We start from the raw sequence: 20,245 nt of genomic DNA, 5'->3' as shown, positions 1-20,245 counted from the left end.
GGGACGGAATCTGTGCTTGGTGTCTGTGCCGCATTGTTGTTTTTTTTTTTGCTAGGAGGATATTATCTTCTTACAGTTTTGATGCTTGGGATTCTTAATGCTGTACTGCTATTTCAGCAGAGAAATGTGTGTTCTCCTAAACTGAAGTTAAGCTATCCTGTAAGATTATGTGGACCCATGGTAACACGTGCTTTGCCATGATTAATGGATTATTATGGCATTGGCACTTCCCGTGAGTGACCTCAAGGTTTCCTTATATTGTTAGCTCATAAAGTGGACCAATCTTATTAACTTTAATTACTTCATCTTATCTTAAAATGCCAACATTTTTTATATATTAAGCTTTATACCATTTTACTCTTTATTTTATTTGTTGTTTTTTTTTTTATTCATATTTTCTTGCTTTTTTTAGGCAAAGACGATGAACAGCCTAAGAAAACTCTTGGTCTAATTCCTTCTGAACCTGCTCAAATACTTGCAAATCATGTAATGAATGGACAAAAGAGTACCAGCAGGCTTCCAAACCAAATTAAACCTGAAAAAGTTAATTCTCCTAGTAAAGCACCGCAAGCTTCCCCAACCGAGAAGAGGAGAAAGAATTCGATTGATAAGTCAACATTGAAATCCATAAAGAGGGAATCTGGAGAATATCGCACTGAACATTTTAAGACAAATGGACACAATCGAAAATTTCCTCAGGCGGTCACTCCAACTCAGGACAAAGTTAAGTACTATGACCATGCTGCCGCCAACCAAAACTCAAATGCAACACCCAGTTCATCAAAGGGAATCGCTCCTAAATGGAATTTGCCATCAGAATCCAAAAATAAAGAACTTCTACTAAAACACATGAGTGATGTAAGGGGCAATCCCCCAGAATATAGAGTTTCAGGTCAGACTGAATCTCGAGGTTTAGCAGTGAAGCAGAAAAATAGAGTGTTTGATGCCGGAGGTAAGAGAGGATCCAATGCATCGCAGTATGATAATGTTTCTGGGGGTGAAAATGAGATTGACAATCATATTGAAGATTCCAGACAACAGTCAGATTTGTCTGACAAAAATGTGATGTATTTTAATAGCACTTCATCACAGATTCCGTTTAAAGGATCCAGTCCATCAAGAACAACTGAAAGTAATTCAGCTTTTGGCATGCAACCACGCTCTCCTGGACGTTCAACACCATTTCAGGGTACTGGTGATGGGTACAAACAACCACCACCATCTTACAGCAGCCCACCACTCTATCAAAATAATGCAAAATACTCATTGAGTAGACTAAATAGTGAACACCATTCACCAACCCGGATTGGTCAATCAAATATGTCATATGATCACAGTTTTGATTTTCCCTCAGATAAAATACCTATGAACTCTACTGGTAGGCAAAACCCAGTAACCTCGCCTTCCAACAGAATTGAAGTTCTACCTGCAGAAGAGAATGCTACTCTACACTTAGGTAATTTTAATCAGAGGGAAAACCACAGATATATTGTTATTCCACCTATAGATTACCAACTGGACCACACTTTCGTACCTGAAGTGTCTTTTGGGACCTTTGGACAACCATTAAACCGGGAGGCATCTAGAAGTTACTTGTCCAATTTGCAGAAATCCCCAGGCTCTTACCAGCCATCCAGCCCAGTGACCAATTTTTCTTCTTTATCTGTTAATAGTCCAGTGAGGCTAAGGACTTCACCTCACAATGAGCAAGTAACTCCGCCACGGTATCTACATTCAAAACCTGGAGCACCGCACTTTCGAAATCACCGTGATGGACTGATAATGCATGAGTCTGTTATGCTGTGAACCGCTAATACTCATGGTTTCACAGTGGAGATAGGTTGCTTTGTCTTCACAAGCAACATTTCAAGCATGAACTTATTGTGAGTCTCTTAAAATTGTCCGGAATGGGACAATATACCATAGCATACATGGAAGCATTCAGTAAAGTTGGCGTAGAATTCCAACTATGTGTTACTTAGAATGTCCTATATGTAGCCTTTTCTGTACATATTTGTCCTGAGATATTTATTAATTCTTTAGCTACATAACTTTAGTGCCTCAATAATGGATTTTAGTTCATGAAATTATTTAAAAGATTTAAGTAATGCGACTAATGATTATGGTGAAATATATGAAAGTATTCTCTTATCTAAGAATACATTTGGGGATTAGTCCCAGAAGATTACGAACTTTGGAAATCTGTTACCTCTCTACAGTTACTTTCTACAGTACATCTGTATACAGTTTTAGCAAAGAGTCAATTAAGATGTGCCTACTACTTGTGTTAGCTTTATCAAATGTTTTGATATGCCTCAGACTAATGAAAGTTTTAATGTAAACTCCATGCGAGTTCTTTGACATTCTTCTGTTGAGATATTGGAGATCTGCGTTAGCGAGGGTTATTGTGTTCTACAGACAGTACATGAAAGTATTATAATGCCTAATGCATGGGATGGCTAACAATAACCAGGCCCTGCAATCTTTTAATGATGGTTCTGTACTTGGGGGGGAAACTTTTTAGTGCTTCAACAGTGAGCAGCAGCTGCTATAGATTCTGCCTAGGTTGTATTAGGCTTAATGGTGTGTCTTCCAACAACTCCAGCCTACTCACGCTGTAAAATGCTTTATTGTATCCATTTGACACTATGCACTTTACCGATATTGATTTTGAAAGTGCTGTACCAGCTGTGAGATGTAGGTGTTGAGTGCATCCCATGTAAAACAAAAGCTAATGCAATAAGGTCAGAATGTCCAAATTAAAGTCACAGAAATCCCATATGATCGTTGACAGAATTCAAAGCAGTTTTGGGAAATGTACTCAAAACAAACCTCCTTAATAGTGAATTTAGATTATATGCTTATGGAAGATGGTAAAACGCTGCATTTCTTTGTATTACTGCAATTGGATCTAGTTATATTGGTTTGTTATAAACCTTAAGGGTATGTTCCCACTTGGCAAAAATGCATGATTCGCTTGTGGAAAATCTGTCTTACAGTAGCAGCATTATGATTGAGATTTTAGGAAATCTCATGCACACTTTCGCAAAAATATATCAGCAGCTTAAATTGACCAATTTATCCTGTGGAGGTCATTGCATATAAATGCTCACATGCAGTCTTTTCACCATGATATCAGCAGTGGTGAATACGGTTGCTGATATTCTTTCTGATATGTCCACGGCTGACATGCTATATTGGAACGTACCCATAAGGGTTTTTCCCATAACCAAAATGTAGCCACTATCCATAGAATGGGTGGTAAGTGTTCCACTGCTCACAAATAAGGGGATCCCGGACTCCCTCGTTTTGAATGAGGCTGAGCATGCTCACTGCTGCTCCATTCAAAGTCTATGGGACTGTGCAGACTGCAGCGTTTGACTATGTTAGACAGTGCCACGGGATGGAGTGGTGGACTCGCATGTGCACCACTGCTTTATGCATATAGGGTACTCAAGGACCCTGGTTCTCATCAGTAAAAGTCCAATCGACCAGATCCCCACTGATAAATCAGTTTGAATATGGTAAAAACACCTTTAATTTTCTTTTTTTTTCTAGGCGAGACAGCATAGTATTTGTGAAGCAGAGATGTGAGGTTGGTATACGGAGTATAGTATACAGAAAGCTGGTCAGTCACAGGTGACATCTCCACACTGCTGCTGCAGTATCGATTGTGTTGCCTTTTTGGTCACATACCTCTTTTCCATCTATGATGATCTACGAGGCATTTAGTGCATATTCCTCTTAACATTACTGATGTATTGCATTTTCTTTCCCCCAGATGCATAACACTTGCAACATTTCCATTATCTCTATGAAGTTGAATAAAAATGTCTGTATTTGTAGCAGTATCTCCTCTAATTACACCCCTTTGTGTAGGAACATAACACCTTGCGATCGCTCTCTCAATAGGTAAACATTCCACAGTTGATATTTTTCCGCGTGTTCATTTTTTCATCCATGCTTTCAGATGAATCTCTCCCCTCCTTCAGTAATCATGCACTCTGCTCTATCAGCATGTGTCTTTCACTGTGTGCCTTGGCTTTTAATGGCTTAATGTCTGCTGTTTTATCATTACACGATCACACCTTTTACGAAGCAATGCATTGTGTGCCGAAATGACACTAATAGTTAAGAGAAGGCAAATCAATTTGAATTGTCTGCTTTATTTCCAAGTGCTGGGCTGAGTGGGTTTTTCACCTACTTCTGATTGACACGTTTTTCTTTGATTTCTCTTTTTTTTTTCCTCTTTCTTTAAAATTATACTCTTCTTCTGGAACAGTTAGTCATTTCAGTTTTCGCTTGGCAGCGTCATAAACCAAAGTAGTACTGCACCACGGCATGTTTCTTTGCAGGGAACACACAATACCTTAATTACATAGAAGTGTTAATGTTTCTATTTCATATTCTGTAAGTATTTAAGTTGGATCAGAAAAGTTGTGTTTTTTATTTCTTCAAGTTTTAAGGTACAGTTGTAATTAATTTTTAGGAAAAAAAAGGAAACCGGTTAGCTGTGTAGTAGTAACGTCAGCAGTGAGTGGTCTGTGTGTTCGGTCTATCATAGCAGTAAGGCTGTGCGCCCACAATGAGTATTTTGTCAGTTTTTGATTCTGTGTATTTTCAATGTGTCTAAAACACATCGTCTTACGATTTTAGTGCTTTTCTGTGGCGGAAACGCAACAAAGCATGTAATTCACATGACACTATCAAGAAAGTTTTGTCAAAGCCAAATACCACGATGTGAAAAAAAAGCAGCTTTGTTTAAAACATGTCATACAACAAAAGACGAAAAATAGCAGCATTAAAAATGCATGTAAAAAAGCACTTAAAAAAACCCCAAAAAAACCCTCTAACATAATTTACTTAATAGGTGCAGAACATCAAAAGCTCATCATGGGAATTAGCCTTAAGGTTTGAACAGCTAGCTGAGCACTACATCCCAACAAATGATATTTTTTTGTGATCATTGTTAGTTGTCTGTGTTACTGATCATTTCCAGAAATACAGAATTGAATTCTAATACAATGTACATAAATGTGACTGTAATAATGTCCTAATTGCAGGCCTCTTCCTAATCAAGCTGGTAACACTGCTCCTTAAAAAATGCCAGTGATGGTAAATATTGTAGATTTAATGTATAAATATATACACACTATTTTCATATGTCATTCGCTACAGTTTTTAACTGTTTTTAATGTGACTGTATTTTTAATATGTTAAAGATTAATATTATTGAGTACCTACAGACTGTGTCTCTTATTTGCAATCGTTAAGTTCTCTTGTTCTAGATTGGTAATGGCAGGAAATGGTACTCCGAAAGTAACACAAGACCTTGCTTCAATTTCCAGGCCGTCTGCAGACTTGCGTGTGAGAAATCGGCAGAAGTTCTTCCAGAAAAATAGATTTTTTTTTCCCCAAATTTTCATCCTTGTGCCTGTTCTCTTTATGTCCTTGTGCGATCAGATTTCATACATCTATATTAAAAAGTCTACAAGTTCATTCGTTTCCCAGCTTCACTTTATGCAAATTACCTCTTCAGAGAGGAAGAGGACTAGAACTCTAGAGCCACCCTATAGGAAGTAGCCATCTTACAAGTCAATATCAACCCTCTAACGAGTCTTGCAACATAATTTGGGGTAAAAGCCAAATAGGTGGTATTAAAGTTACCCTTTTCCTCTCTGAAGAGATAATTTGTATATTTAATTCTCTAGAGGAGCATGCAAGGCGGTTTATTTTTTGCACGCACACACAAGTCTCATCCGATACTTGGGAGGAGAGGAGGGAGGAAATCATGCTTACTATAATGTAGTTATATTCTCACAGATGGTCCGATTGAGAAAAAAATAATTCATTAACCTATTGGATAACATGGGTATGTGTGCTGTCCATCTGGTATCCAATGAAAAATTGGCCCATTTATATGTCCATCTGCATGATCCTTAAGCGCGTGGAAGAATGGAAGCAGCATGGCAAATTTCAATTGAACCATTTGAGACCCACCACAGTATATTGTGTGCAATAATGAAATTGCACTTAGAGGTTCAACCCTCTCCATTTTTTTTCTTTCAATAAATGCTAATTGATGCAAGGGGTGACACCAGCAGAAGAGATTGCCTTCAAGAAAAATATTTCAAGGATTTGATATACTGTTCAATTTTGTCATTCTTAATAGTTCAAAGGGCATAGTCAGACTGACTGTAGCAAATCTGCCTCATCATGTTCCCATTTCTGAAGCTCTCTTAGTTGATAGATAATTACCTGACTAAAACCAGTCATTTCAGGGCAGATCACCTGTTTGACATCACATTTTAGTTTGTGATTTACCTTAACCAAATTTGTGAAGACAGAAGCTCTCTGTCCTTTACCAGAAATAAACCACTTGTGATGTCACAGCAGTGTACCAGAGTAAAGCCTATTAGTGAATCAGCTTTCCATACCAAAGCAGTTCCACCTATAAGCTACATGTGTATGATGTTGCATCGAGATGCTTTAGTAGAACCACATTTGTTTAGTCACATCTGCTTACTTGACTGATGACCACTTATGTCATGGGAGCTTACTGACAAACACATTCGTGATGCCACAGTGCTTACAAGACTGATACTAAGGGAATGTTCATGGAGGTTTTTAAAGGTATAAAAACCTACCATAAGCTTTGAATTCTTATGCCTTTTAGACCAGATAGTTACACCACACAATACATAATAACATTCACCACATGTTTTCTTCACATCAGCATAATTTTTTAAAACCTTTTTTATTGTTAGCAAGTTAGAAATGTTTAAATGTTAACCAATTTTTTTTTAGGGCCCTTCAAAACGGATGTGATCCCTTTGTGGCAGAAAATACACACAAATGACACCATTTTAAAAACTACACCCCTTAAAGTGCTCAAAACCACATTCATGAATTAAAGCAATGTGAAAGGAAAAAAATGAAAATTTTACTTTTTACCACCAAAATATTGATTTAGCCCCAAATTTTGCATTTTCAAAAGGGTAACGAGAAAACAAGTCATACAATTTGTTGAGCAGTTTTTCCGGAGTACGCCAATAACCCATATGTGGTGGAAAACTACTGTTTGGGTACATGTTGGGACTTGCAAAGGAAGGAACATCCTTCAACTTTTGGAGCATGCAATTGAGTGAAATCTATAGCTGATGCCATGTCCATTTACAGAGCCGTTGATGTGCTTAAACAGTGGAAATCCACCAAAAATAACCCCATTTTGGAAACTACACCATTCAAGGAATTTATCGAGAGATGTGGTGAGAACCTTGAACCACAGGTGTTTCATAGAATTTTATAACCTTGAGCAGTGAAAATGAAAAAATATATTTTTCCAGCAAAAATGTTGCTTTAGCCCCAGTTTTTTCTTTTTAGAAGGGTAACGGGAGATAACCCCAAAATATGTTGTGCAAGGTCTCGTGAGTACACAGATACCCTATATGTGGTGGAAAACTACTGTTTTGGCACATGACAGGGCTCAGAAGGTAAGGAGCATGTCGCATTTAGAGAGCATCTGATGTACCTAGACAGTGAAAATCCCACAAGTAACACCATTTTGGAAACTAGACCTAGACCCCTCGGAGCTTATCTATATGTGTGGTGAGTATATTGAACTCTCAGGTGCTTCACTTAAGTTTATAAGGTTGAGCCATGAAATTAAAAATAATCACATTTTCCCTACAAATGTTTTTAACCCCAAGTGTTGCATTTTCATAAGGGTAACAGGAGAAATTGCACCATACAATTCGTAGCGATACTCCATACGAGGGAGAAAACTACTGTTTGGGTGGACGGCAGGGCTCAGAAGGGAAGGCGTGTCATTTGACTTATTTAATGTAAAATTTCCTGGAATCATTAGCAGACGTCTTGTCCCATTTGGAGAGCCCCTGATATGCCTAAATAGTGGAAACCCCCCACAAGTGACCCCATTTTGGAAACTAGACCCCTCAAGGAATTTATTTAGATGCATGGTGAGAACCTTGAACCCCCAGGTGCTTCACAGAAGTTTAGAACATTGAGCCGTGAAAATAATAAAATCACATTTTCTCCACAAATGTTTTAGCCCCAAATGTTGCTTTTTCATAAGGGGAACAGGAGAAATTGCACCATACAATTTGTTGTGCAATTTTTTTCCTGAGTACACCGATACCCCAAATGTGGGGAATACTACTTTTGAGGCACCATATTGGAGTTTTGCCGGAATGGTATAAGGGTGCCATGTCACATTGGCAGAGCCCCTGAGGTGCCAGAAGAACAGAAGCCCCCTATTTGAAATCATGTTACAAACTACACTCCCCAATGAATTCATCTAGGGATGCAGTGATCATATTGACACCACATGTGCCTCACAGAATTTTATACCATTAGGCGGTGAAGAAAGAATAAATTACAATTTTTCCACTAAAATGTTTTTAGCCCAAGTTTTTAATTTTTCTAAGGGCTAATAGGAATTTTTATTTACAACAAAATGAAGTCCATTTTTTCCTGAGTCTGCCAATACCCTACATGTAATCGGGAAATATTTTTCAGACACAAAGTAAGGAGTGCCAGATTTTACGGTTATGGCTTGCAGGTGCCATGACCCACTGGGAGAGCCCATGAGGTGCCAGAACAGCAGAACCTCCCCATAAGTGACCCCCATTTTACAAACTACACCTCTCAATTAATTCATATAGGGGTGCAGTGATCATATTGACACATTCATGGAGCGCAGATTTTCCTTGAATAGTTTCCAGACTCCATATACAGATTCCCTAGGTGCCAGAAGAGTAGAATACCACTTAAGCAACCCATTTTGGAAATGACACCACATTGGGAATTTATCTACAAATGTAGTGATGATTTTGACTCCATGGGTATTTTCCAGAAACAAGCCGCAATGAATGATGCTGGGTGAAAATTGCAAACTGCTGTATTGACCAGTTTGTCGCAGTCATGAGTATGTTAAACCCAGCCCGTTCTGGAGACATGCACCCGTAACTTAGGTGGGCTCTCATTGCTTCAGAAATGTCAAACATGTGGATGCTACATGTGATTTTGGTACACTGTGGGGCTCAGAAAGGAGGAGGCATTTGGTTTTGGGCCAGAGAAATTGTTAAATTTCTTTTCGCTTTTCCAGAGCCTTTGTACTACCAGTAATGTGGAAGCCTATATTTCCGTTAACAGATGACAGACCTGAGTGGGGACTTGCCTTTTTGTGTGGATTGAGTTAAAGATTTTATTGGGAACATTTTACAAAACATTTGGGATCAGATTTTTCCAGCGCTCTATGCTGAGCACTTACTTTGGGGATTCCATCTAAATCTCTGACTGACGTGATTCAGATGAAACTCCTGAGGGATCCATTCACTTTAACCCCTTCATGACCCAGTCTATTTTGACCTTTTTACAATTCTGACCAGTGTCCCTTTGAGGTAATAACTCAAAAACGCTTCAGCGGATCCTAGCGACTTATTGAGCTTCATGTTAGTGATAAATTTAGGTCGATAACTTTTGCGTTTATTTGTGAAAAAAAACGGAAATTTGGCGAAAATGTTGCAATTTTCAAATTTTGATTTTTTTATTCTGTTAAACCAGAGAGTTATGTGACACAAAATAGTTAATAAATAACATTTCCCACATGTCTACTTTACATCAGCATAATTTTGGAAACAAATTTTTTTTTTGCTAGGAAGTTATAAGGGCTAAAATTTGACCAGCCATTTCTCATTTTTACAACAAAATTTACAAAACCTTTTTTTTTTTAGGGACCACCTCACATTTGAAGTCACTTTGAGGGGTCTATATGGCTGAAAATTCCCAAAAGTGACACCATTCTAAAAACTGCACCCCTCAAGGAGCTCAAAATCAGATTCAAGAAGTTTATTAACCCTTCAGGTGCTTCACAGCAGCAGAAGCAACATGGAAGGAAAAAATTAACATTTAACTTTTTAGTCACAAAAATGAACTTTTAGCAACAATTTTTTTATTTTCCCAATTGTAAAAGGATAAACTAAACCCCGAAAGTTGTTGTCCAATTTGTCCTGAGTACGCCGATACCGCATATGTGGGGGGAATCACTGTTTGGGCACACAACAGGGCTCGGAAAGGAAGGAGCGCCGTTTTACTTTTTGAATGAAAAATTGGCTCCAATCTTTAGCGGACACCATGTCACGTTTGGAGAGCCCCTGTGTGCCTAAAGATTGGAGCTCCCCCACACGTGACCCCATTTTGGAAACTAGACCCCCAAGGAACATATCTAGATGCATAGTGAGCACTTTCAACCCCCAGGTGCTTCACAAATTGATCCGTAAAAATGAAAAAGTACTTTTTTTTTCACACAAAAATTTTTAGCCTCCAATTTTTTTTTGTTTTCACATGGGTAACAGGATAAAATAGATCCTAAAATGTGTGGGGCAATTTCTCCTGTGTACACCGATACCTCACATGTGGGGGTAAACCACTATTTGGGCACACGGCAAGGCTCGGAAGGGAAGGAGCGCCATTTGACTTTTTTAATGAAAAATTAGCTCCAATCGTTAGCGGTCACCATGTCACGTTTGGAGAGCCTCTGTGCCTAAACATTTGAACTCCCCCACAAGTGCACCATTTTGGAAACTAGACCCCCCAAGGAACTCATCTAGATGTGTGATGAGCACTTTGAACCCCTAAGTGCTTCACAGAAGTTTATAACGCAGAGCCATGAAAATAAAAAATCATTTTTCTTTCCTCAAAAATTATTTTTTAGCCCACAATTTTTTATTTTCACAAGGGTAACAGGAGAAATTGGACCCCAAAAGTTGTTGTCCAGTTTGTCCTGAGTACGCACATACCCCATATGTGGGGGTAAACCACTATTTGGGCGCATGGAAGAGCTCGGAAGGGAAGTAGTGATGTTTTGGAATGCAGACTTTGATGGAATGGTCTGCTGGTGTCATGTTACGTTTGCAGAGCCCCTGATGTGCCTAAACAGAAACCCCCCACAATTGACCCCATTTTGGAAATTAGACCCCCCATGGAACTTATCTAGATGTGTGGTGAGCACTTTGAACCCCCAAGTGCTTCACAAAAGTTTATAACGCAGAGCCGTGAAAATAAACATTTTTTTCCTCAAAAATGATTTTTTTAGCCCGCAATTTTTTATTTTCACAAGGGTAACACGAGAAACTGAACCCCAATAGTTGTTATCCAGTTTGTCCTGAGTACACTGATGCCCAATATGTGGGGGTAAACCACTGTTTGGGCACACGTCGGGGCTCGGAAAGGAAGTGGTGACGTTTTGAAATGCAGACTTTGATGGAATGGTCTGCGGGCGTCACGTTGCGTTTGCAGAGCCCTTGATGTATCTAAACAGTAGAAACCCACCACAAGTGACCCCATTTTGGAAACTAAACCCCCCAAGGAACTTATCTAGATTTGTGGTGAGCACTTTGAACCCCCAAGTGCTTCGCAGAATTTTATAACGTAGAGTCTTGAAAATAAAAAATCTTTTTTTCCCCACAAAAATAATTTTTTAGCCCCCATTTTTTAATTTTTCCAAGGGTAACAGGAGAAATTAGACCCCCAAAATTCTTGTACAATTTTTCCTGTGTACGCTTATGCCCCATATGTTTGGGTAAACTACTGTTTGGGCACACGTCGGGGCTCGGAAGGGAGGGAGCACCATTTGACTTTTTGAATGCTAGATTGGCTGGAATCAACGGTGGCGCCATGTCGTGATTGGAGACCCCCTGATGTGCCTAAACAGTGGAAACCCCTCAGTTCTAACTCCAACACTTACCCCAACGCACCCCTAACTCGAATCCCAACTCTAACCATAACCGTAATCAACCCTAACCCCAACACACCCCTAACCACAACCCTAACCCCAACACACCCCTAATCCCAACCCTAACCTTAATCCCAACCCTAACCCCAACACACAACCAACCCTAATCCCAACCATAACCTCAACACACCCCTAACCCTAATCTTAACCCTAATTCCAACCCTAACCCTAATTCCAACCCTATCTCTAGTTCCAGCCCTAAGGCTATGTGCTCACGTTGCGGATTCGTGTGCGGATTTTTCCGCACCGTTTTTGAAAAATCCGTAGGTAAAACGCACTGCATTTTACTTGCGGATTTACTGCAGATTTCCAGTGTTTTTTGTGTGGATTTCACCTGCGGATTCCTATTGAGGAACAGGTGTGAAACATTGCAGAATCTTCACAAAGAATTGACATGTTGCGGAAAATACAATGCAGCGTTTCCACACGGTATTTCCCGCACCATGGGCACAGTGGATTTGGTTTTCCATAGGTTTACATGGTACTGTAAACGTGATGGAAAACTGCCATGAATCCGCAGCGGCCAATCCGCTGCGGATCCGCAGCCAAATCCAGACCGTGTGCACATAGCCTAATTCTAACCCTAATTGCAACCCAACCCTAGCCCTAACCCTAGTTCTAACCCTAGTGGAAAAATAAAAATAAATATTTTATTTATTTCATTATTTTCCCTACCTATGGGGGTGAAAAGGGGGGATTTATTTACTATTTTTTTTATTTTGATCACTGTGAGATAACCTATCACAATGATCAAAATGTACCTGAAACGAGGGGGGGCACCGGAGGGGAGAGGAAAGCAGCGGAGGGCAGCGGAGCACAAAGTGGAGGGGAAGAAAGACTGACAGCAGATCACCGCTGTCAGTCGGTGGGGGGTCAGATCGCGGTCTCCAGCCATGGCCGATGATATTGCAGCATCGGCCATGGCTGGATTGTAATATTTCACTAGATTTCATAGGTGAAATATTACAAATTGCTCTGATTGGCTGTTGTACTTTCAACAGCCAATCAGCGATCGTATCCACGTGAGGGCAAAGCCACTACCCCCGGGCTAAAGTACCACTCCCCCTGTCCCTGCAGATCGAGTGAAATTGGAGTTAACCCTTTCACCTGATCTGCATAGGTGTCACAGGTCGGATTGGCACTGACTTTCATGATGCCTACGTGGCGTCACAGGTCGGGAAGGGGTTATTGAGGAGTTAATGAGGCCGCAGAGTTACTCGTCTCTGTGGTGTCCTTTTCAGAAGTGCACAAAACTGTGGCCGACGGCACTTTTATGCAATCCTAAAAAGATGGACACCTGTTGTGAATTCTGCTCTTGGGCTCCCTCCGGTGGTTGTAAGTGGTAGCGCTGCTGTCTATGAATTGCAGCATTTATCAGGTGTGTTCACTTTTTGCAATTTTGACTGGGCTATTTAGTCTTGCTTCACCCTTTAGTCAGTGCCAGTTGTCCATTGTTCCTGGAGGATTCACATCCCTGCCTGGTCTCTTCTGCTTTGCAGTTCATTTCAACAAAGATAAGTTCTGGCCTTGATTTTTGCTGTCCACATGCTGTGGCCTTATTGTTCAGTTCTTTCCCATGTTTTTGTCTTGTCCAGCTTGGTCTGTATAAGGATTTGTTTAGCCAAGCTGGTATCTCTGGAGATGCAGATATACCCTCCATATCTTTAGTTAGCTGTGGAGATTTTGTATTTTCTGTGGTGGATATTTTGTAGTGTTTTAATACTGACCGCATAGTACTCTGTCCTGTCCTTTCTATTTAGCTAGAAGTGGCCTCCTTTGCTAAATTCTCATTTCAGTCTGTGTATGTTTTTTCCCTCTCCTCTCACAGTCAATATTTGTGGGGGGCTGTCTATCCTTTGGGGATTTTCTCTGAGGCAAGATAGTTTTCCCTTTTCTATCTCTAGGGGTAATTAGTCCTCCGGCTGTGTCGAGATGTCTAGGGAGCGCTAGGTACATTCCACGGCTACTTCTAGTTGCGGTGTTAAGTTCAGGGTCTGCGGTCAGTACAGGTACCACCTTTTTATTATTATTATTATTATTGTTTATTTATATAGCACCATTAATTCCATGGTGCTGTACATGAGAAGGGGTTACATCAAAATACAAATATCACTTACAGTAAACAAAACTAACAATGACAGACTGGTACAGCGGGAAGAGGACCCTGCCCTTGCGGGCTTACAATCTACAGGATTGTGGGGAAGGAGACAGTAGGTCAAGGGTTGCAGTAGCTCCAGTGGTGTTGAGGTGGCCGTGTAGTCTTTACAGGCTGTAAGCTTCTTTGAAGAGATGGGTTTTCAGGTTTCTTTTGAAGGATCCAAAAGTAGTGGATAACCGGATGTGTTGGGGCACTGAATTCCAGAGGATGGGTGATATTCGGGAGAAGTCTTGGATGCGATTGGGTGAGGAGCGAATAAACGTGGAGGAAAGGAGGAGGTCTTGGGAGGACCGGAGATTACGTGAGGGAAGATATTGAGAGATTAGTGTGGAAATATACGGAGGAGAAAGATTATGGATGGCTTTGTAGGTCAGTGTTAGTAATTTAAACTGGATACGCTGAGAAATTGGGAGCCAGTGAAGGGATTTGCAAAGAGGGGAAGCAGGAGTGTAGCGAGGAGAGAGATTAATTAGACGGGCAGCAGAGTTAAGGATGGACTGGAGGGGTGCGAGAGTGTTAGAAGGTAGGCCACAGAGGAGTATGTTGCAGTAGTCGAGGCGGGAGATGATTAGGGCATGCACGAGCATTTTGGTAGAGTGTGGGTTGAGGAAAGGACGGATTCTGGAAATATTTTTGAGCTGGAGGCGACAGGAGGTGGCGAGAGCTTGGATGTGCGGTTTGAAGGACAGGGCAGAGTCAAGGGTTACTCCGAGGCAGCGGATTTTTGGGACAGGGGAAAGTGTGATTTCATTTATTTTGATAGATAGATCAGGTAGGCAAGATATGCGAGAGTGAGGAAAGATAATTAGTTCAGATTTGTCCACATTGAGCTTGAGGAAGCGAGAGGAGAAGAAGGAGGATATGGCTGATAGACACTTTGGGATTCTGGAGAGCAGGGAGGTGACATCTGGACCAGAGAGGTAGATCTGAGTGTCATCGGCATATAAATGGTACTGGAAGCCATAGGACTTTATGAGTTGTCCCAGGCCGAGTGTATAGATTGAGAAGAGTAAGGGTCCTAGGACAGAGCCTTGAGGGACACCAACAGAGAGGGGGCGAGATGAAAAGGTAGTATGGGAGTAGGAAACGCTAAATGTGCGGTTGGCAAGGTATGAGGAGATCCAAGATAGGGCGAGGTCTTTGACCCCAAAGGAAGAGAGGATCTGTAGTAGGAGGCAGTGGTCAACTGTGTCAAAGGCAGAGGACAGGTCTAGGAGGAGGAGAATAGAGAACTGTCTGTTAGCTTTGGCTGTAAGTAAGTCGTTAGTAATTTTGGTCAGGGCAGTCTCAGTGGAATGGTGGGGACGGAAGCCAGATTGTAGGTTGTCGAAGAGAGAGTTAGATGCAAAGTGAGAGGAAAGTTCAGCATGGACGTGCTGCTCAAGGAGTTTGGATGCAAATGGGAGCAAAGATATGGGGCGATAGCTGGACATGGCGCTTGGGTCAAGGGATGGCTTTTTGAGGATAGGTGTGATTGTGGCATGTTTGAAGGCAGAGGGGAAGGTACCAGAAGTTAGTGAAAGGTTGAAGAGATGGGTTAGGGATGGGATTAGTGTGGTGGTGAGGTTGGGGAGGAGGTGGGATGGGATGGGGTCAAGTGCACAAGTGGTGAGGTGTGATTTGGAGAGAAGATGAGCAAGCTCCCCTTCAGAAATTTTGGAGAGTGAAGTTATGGGGTTTGGGCATTGATCTCTCATACAAAGGGGTAGTGGTGGTTGGACAACAAAGACTTGCCTTGTTTGGTCTATCTTATTTTTGAAGTGCGTGGCAAAGTCCTCGGCAACGATTAGGGAAGTTGGAGGGGGCAGTGGTGGGCGGAGGAGGGAGTTAAAAGTGTTGAACTGTTTGGGGTTGTGGGATAAGGAAGATACGAGGGTTGTGAAATAGGCCTGTTTAGCAGAGGTGAGAGCTGATTTGAATGCCAGTGTTGCTTGCTTGAGTGCAGTGAAATCATCTTGTGAATGCGTTTTCTTCCAACGCCGTTCTGCAATTCTGGACACTTGCCGAAGCTTTTTAGTGATGTTATTGTGCCAGGGTTGTCTATTGGTTCGTCGCGCTCTGCTATGCATGACAGGGGCAACCGTGTCAATAGCTGATGCAAGAGTGGCATTGTAGAAAGCAGTGGCAGTGTCTGTGTCTTGTAGTGAGGATATAGAGGACAGTGGTAGGATAGAGTCAGAGAGTGTGTGGGTGTCTAGGTGTGCGAGGTTCCTGCGTGGGTGCGCATGGTGCTGGACATGGGTGACAGGTGAGGAGGGCAGGGATGAGAAAGTGAGTAGATGGTGGTCGGATAGAGGAAGAGGGGAGGTTGTGACGTTAGATAGGGGGCATAAACGGGTGAAGACCAGGTCTAATGTGTGTCCATCTGTGTGGGTGGCTGAGGAGGACCACTGAGTAAGTCCAAAGGATGAAGTAAGGGACAGGAGTTTGGAGGCTGCTGACTGGTGGGTGTCAATGGGGATATTGAAGTCACCCATGATGATGGTGGGAATGTCAGCAGAGAGAAAGTGAAGGAGCCAGGTGGAGAATTGGTCAATAAAGGCAGTGGCCGGGCCCGGAGGTCGGTATATCGGTATATGATGGCCATTTCTCCAGAGTACGTCTCATGCTGCTCTTAGGCCACCAGATCATAACAGTACAACTGGCCAACAATGAGTTAACCGCATCTCAGAAGAAGGGGAGGAAAGTGCTGAGCCATTTTTTTTTCTGTAGTCTTGTGGGGGGTTTTTTCTTCCCTCTTTACCTCTGGGTGGCTCAGAAGTTCGGCGCTGGTATGGATGTTCAGGGATTGGCTTCTCGTGTGGATCAACTTGCTGCTAGAGTACAGGGTATTTCCGATTATATCGTTCAGACTCCAGTTTTAGAGCTTGGAATTCCAACTCCTGATTTGTTTTTTGGGGATAGGTCCAAATTTCTGAGCTTTAAAAATAACTGTAAACTGTTTTTTGCTCTGAAACCCCGTTCCTCTGGTGATCCCATCCAGCAGGTTGCAATTGTTATATCTCTGCTGCGTGGTGACCCCCAGGATTGGGCATTTGCCCTGGTACCTGGGAATCCGGCGTTGCTTAATGTAGACACCTTTTTTCAGGCGCTTGGGTTATTGTATGACGAACCTAATTCAGTGGATCATGCTGAGAAGACCTTGTTGGCCCTGTCTCAGGGTCAAGAAGCGGCAGAATCATATTGCCAGAAGTTTAGAAAATGGTCTGTACTGACTAAATGGAATGAGGATGCCTTGGCGGCAATCTTCAGAAAGGGTCTTTCTGAATCCGTTAAAGATGTTATGGTGGGGTTCCCCACGCCTGCTGGTCTGAGTGATTCTATGTCTCTGGCCATTCAGATTGATCGGCGCTTGCACGAGCGCAGAGTTGTGCACACTATGGCATTGTCTTCCGAGCGGAGTCCTGAGCCTATGCAGTGTGATAGGATTGTGTCTAGAGCTGAACGACAAGGATTCAGACGTCAGAATAGGTTGTGTTTTTACTGCGGCGATTCTGCTCATGTTATTTCTGATTGCCCTAAGCGTACCAAGAGAATCGCTAGTTCTGTTACCATCAGTACTGTACAACCTAAATTTCTGTTATCTGTGACCCTGATCTGCTCATTATCGTCATTTTCTGTCATGGCATTTGTGGATTCAGGCGCCGCTCTAAACTTAATGGACTTAGAATTTGCCAGACGTTGTGGTTTCCCCTTGCAGCCTTTGCAGAGTCCTATTCCTTTGAGGGGCATTGATGCTACACCGTTGGCTAAAAATAAACCTCAGTTTTGGACACAGCTGACCATGTGCATGGCGCCAGCCCATCAGGAAGATTGTCGTTTTCTGGTGTTGCATAATTTGCATGATGCTATTGTGCTGGGTTTCCCATGGTTACAGGTGCATAATCCGGTATTAGACTGGAAATCTATGTCTGTGACTAGTTGGGGTTGTCGGGGGTTCATGGTGACGTTCCTTTGATGTCAATTGCCTCCTCCCCCTCTTCTGAAATTCCTGAGTTTTTGTCAGATTTCCAGGATGTATTCAATGAGCCCAAGTCCAGTTCCCTTCCACCGCATAGGGACTGTGATTGTGCTATTGACTTGATTCCAGGCTGTAAGTTCCCTAAGGGCCGACTTTTCAACCTGTCTGTGCCAGAACATACCGCCATGCGGAGCTATGTTAAGGAGTCCTTGGAGAAGGGGCATATTCGGCCATCTTCTTCACCATTGGGAGCAGGTTTTGTTTTTTTTGTTGCCAAAAAAGATGGCTCCTTGAGACCCTGTATTGATTATCGCCTCTTGAATAAGATCATGGTCAAATTCCAATACCCTTTGCCTTTGCTTTCTGATCTGTTTGCTAGGATTAAGGGGGCTAGTTGTTTTACTAAGATTGACCTTCGAGGGGCATATAATCTTGTTCGTATTAAGCAGGGTGACGAATGGAAAACTGCGTTTAATACGCCCGAAGGCCATTTTAAATACCTCTTAATGCCATTCGGACTCTCTAATGCTCCATCTGTGTTTCAGTCCTTCATGCATGATATATTTCGGAATTATCTTGATAAATTCATGATTGTATATTTGGATGATATTTTGATTTTTTCAGATGATTGGGAGTCTCATGTGAAACAAGTCAGGATGGTATTTCAGATCCTTCGTGATAATGCCTTGTTTGTGAAGGGGTCTAAGTGCCTCTTTGGAGTACAGAAGATTTCTTTTTTGGGCTTCATTTTTTCTCTCTCATCTATAGAAATGGATCCGGTTAAGGTTCAGGCCATTCATGATTGGATCCAGCCCACATCCGTAAAGAGCCTTCAGAAATTTTTGGGCTTTGCTAATTTTTATCGCCGTTTCATTGCCAACTTCTCCAGTGTGGTTAAACCCCTGACCGATTTGATGAAGAAAGGCGCTGATGTGACGAATTGGTCCTCTGCGGCTGTTTCTGCCTTTCAGGAGCTGAAACGCCGATTTACTTCTGCCCCTGTGTTGCGTCAGCCGGATGTTTCTCTTCCTTTTCAGGTTGAGGTTGACGCTTCTGAGATTGGGGCAGGGGCCGTTTTGTCTCAGAGGAATTCTGATGGTTCCTTGATGAAACCGTGTGCCTTCTTTTCTCAAAAGTTTTCGCCTGCGGAACGCAATTATGATGTCGGCAATCGTGAGTTGTTGGCTATGAAGTGGGCATTTGAGGAGTGGCGACATTGGCTTGAGGGGGCCAAGCACCGTATTGTGGTCTTGACCGATCATAAGAATCTGATTTATCTCGAGTCTGCCAAACGGCTGAATTCTAGACAGGCCCGATGGTCCCTGTTTTTCTCCCGTTTTGATTTTGTGGTCTCGTATCTTCCGGGTTCTAAGAATGTTAAGGCTGATGCCCTCTCTAGGAGCTTTTTGCCTGATTCTCCTGGGGTCCTTGAGCCGGTCGGTATTCTGAAGGAAGGGGTGATTCTTTCTGCCATCTCCCCTGATTTACGACGGGTTCTTCAGGAATTTCAGGCTGATAAACCTGACCGCTGTCCAGTGGGGAAATTGTTTGTTCCTGACAGATGGACTAGTAAAGTGATTTCGGAGGTTCATTGTTCTGTGTTAGCCGGTCATCCTGGGATTTTTGGTACCAGAGATTTGGTTGGTAGGTCCTTTTGGTGGCCTTCTTTGTCGCGGGATGTGCGTTCTTTTGTGCAGTCCTGTGGGACTTGTGCGCGGGCCAAGCCTTGCTGTTCCCACGCTAGTGGGTTGCTTTTGCCTTTGCCGGTCCCTGAGAGGCCTTGGACGCATATTTCTATGGATTTTATTTCGGATCTTCCGGTTTCCCAGAGGATGTCAGTTATCTGGGTGGTTGGTGACCGGTTTTCAAAGATGGTTCATTTGGTACCTTTGCCTAAGTTGCCTTCCTTTTCTGATTTGGTTCTGTTGTTTTTTCAGCATGTGGTTCGTTTGCATGGCATTCCGGAGAATATTGTGTCCGATAGAGGTTCCCAGTTTGTTTCTAGGTTTTGGCGGGCCTTTTGTGCTAGGCTGGGCATTGATTTGTCTTTTTCTTCCGCATTTCATCCTCAGACAAATGGCCAAACTGAGCGAACTAATCAGACTTTGGAAACTTATTTGAGATGCTTTGTGTCTGCTGATCAGGATGATTGGGTGGCTTTCTTGCCATTGGCCGAGTTTGCCCTTAATAATCGGGCTAGTTCTGCTACCTTGGTTTCACCCTTCTTTTGTAACTCTGGTTTTCATCCTCGTTTTTCTTCGGGGCAGGTTGAGCCTTCTGATTGTCCTGGGGTGGACTCTGTGGTTGACAG

The 20,245-nt window shown here is 42.2% G+C and overlaps 1 protein-coding gene and 1 long non-coding RNA gene across 5 annotated transcripts in view; one reads left to right on the top strand and one right to left on the bottom strand.

Annotated features, from left to right (window-relative positions):
- Positions 1 to 5,239, top strand: part of USP6NL (USP6 N-terminal like) — a 239,042-nt gene extending 233,803 nt beyond the window's left edge. For 3 of the 4 annotated variants that reach the window (XM_077264568.1, XM_077264569.1, XM_077264566.1), the window contains one exon: positions 413 to 5,239. In XM_077264568.1, coding sequence (XP_077120683.1) covers positions 413 to 1,806 — 1,394 coding nt within the window. In that variant the 3' untranslated portion in view covers positions 1,807 to 5,239. The remainder of the gene's footprint in view (positions 1 to 412) is intronic. The other variant, XM_077264570.1, reaches the window with a different exon arrangement.
- On the bottom strand, positions 4,119 to 6,359 carry LOC143775877 (uncharacterized). Its single transcript, XR_013215724.1, has 2 exons — positions 6,259 to 6,359; positions 4,119 to 5,474 (listed from the first exon to the last, which is right to left on the bottom strand). It is a non-coding gene; the product is annotated as an uncharacterized LOC143775877 (long non-coding RNA).
- Positions 6,360 to 20,245: the final 13,886 nt, after the last annotated feature.

This window comes from Ranitomeya variabilis, chromosome 5, assembly GCF_051348905.1.
Source record: "Ranitomeya variabilis isolate aRanVar5 chromosome 5, aRanVar5.hap1, whole genome shotgun sequence".
Taxonomy (NCBI): domain Eukaryota; kingdom Metazoa; phylum Chordata; class Amphibia; order Anura; family Dendrobatidae; genus Ranitomeya; species Ranitomeya variabilis.
This window is presented reverse-complemented; position numbering and strand designations above follow the sequence as displayed.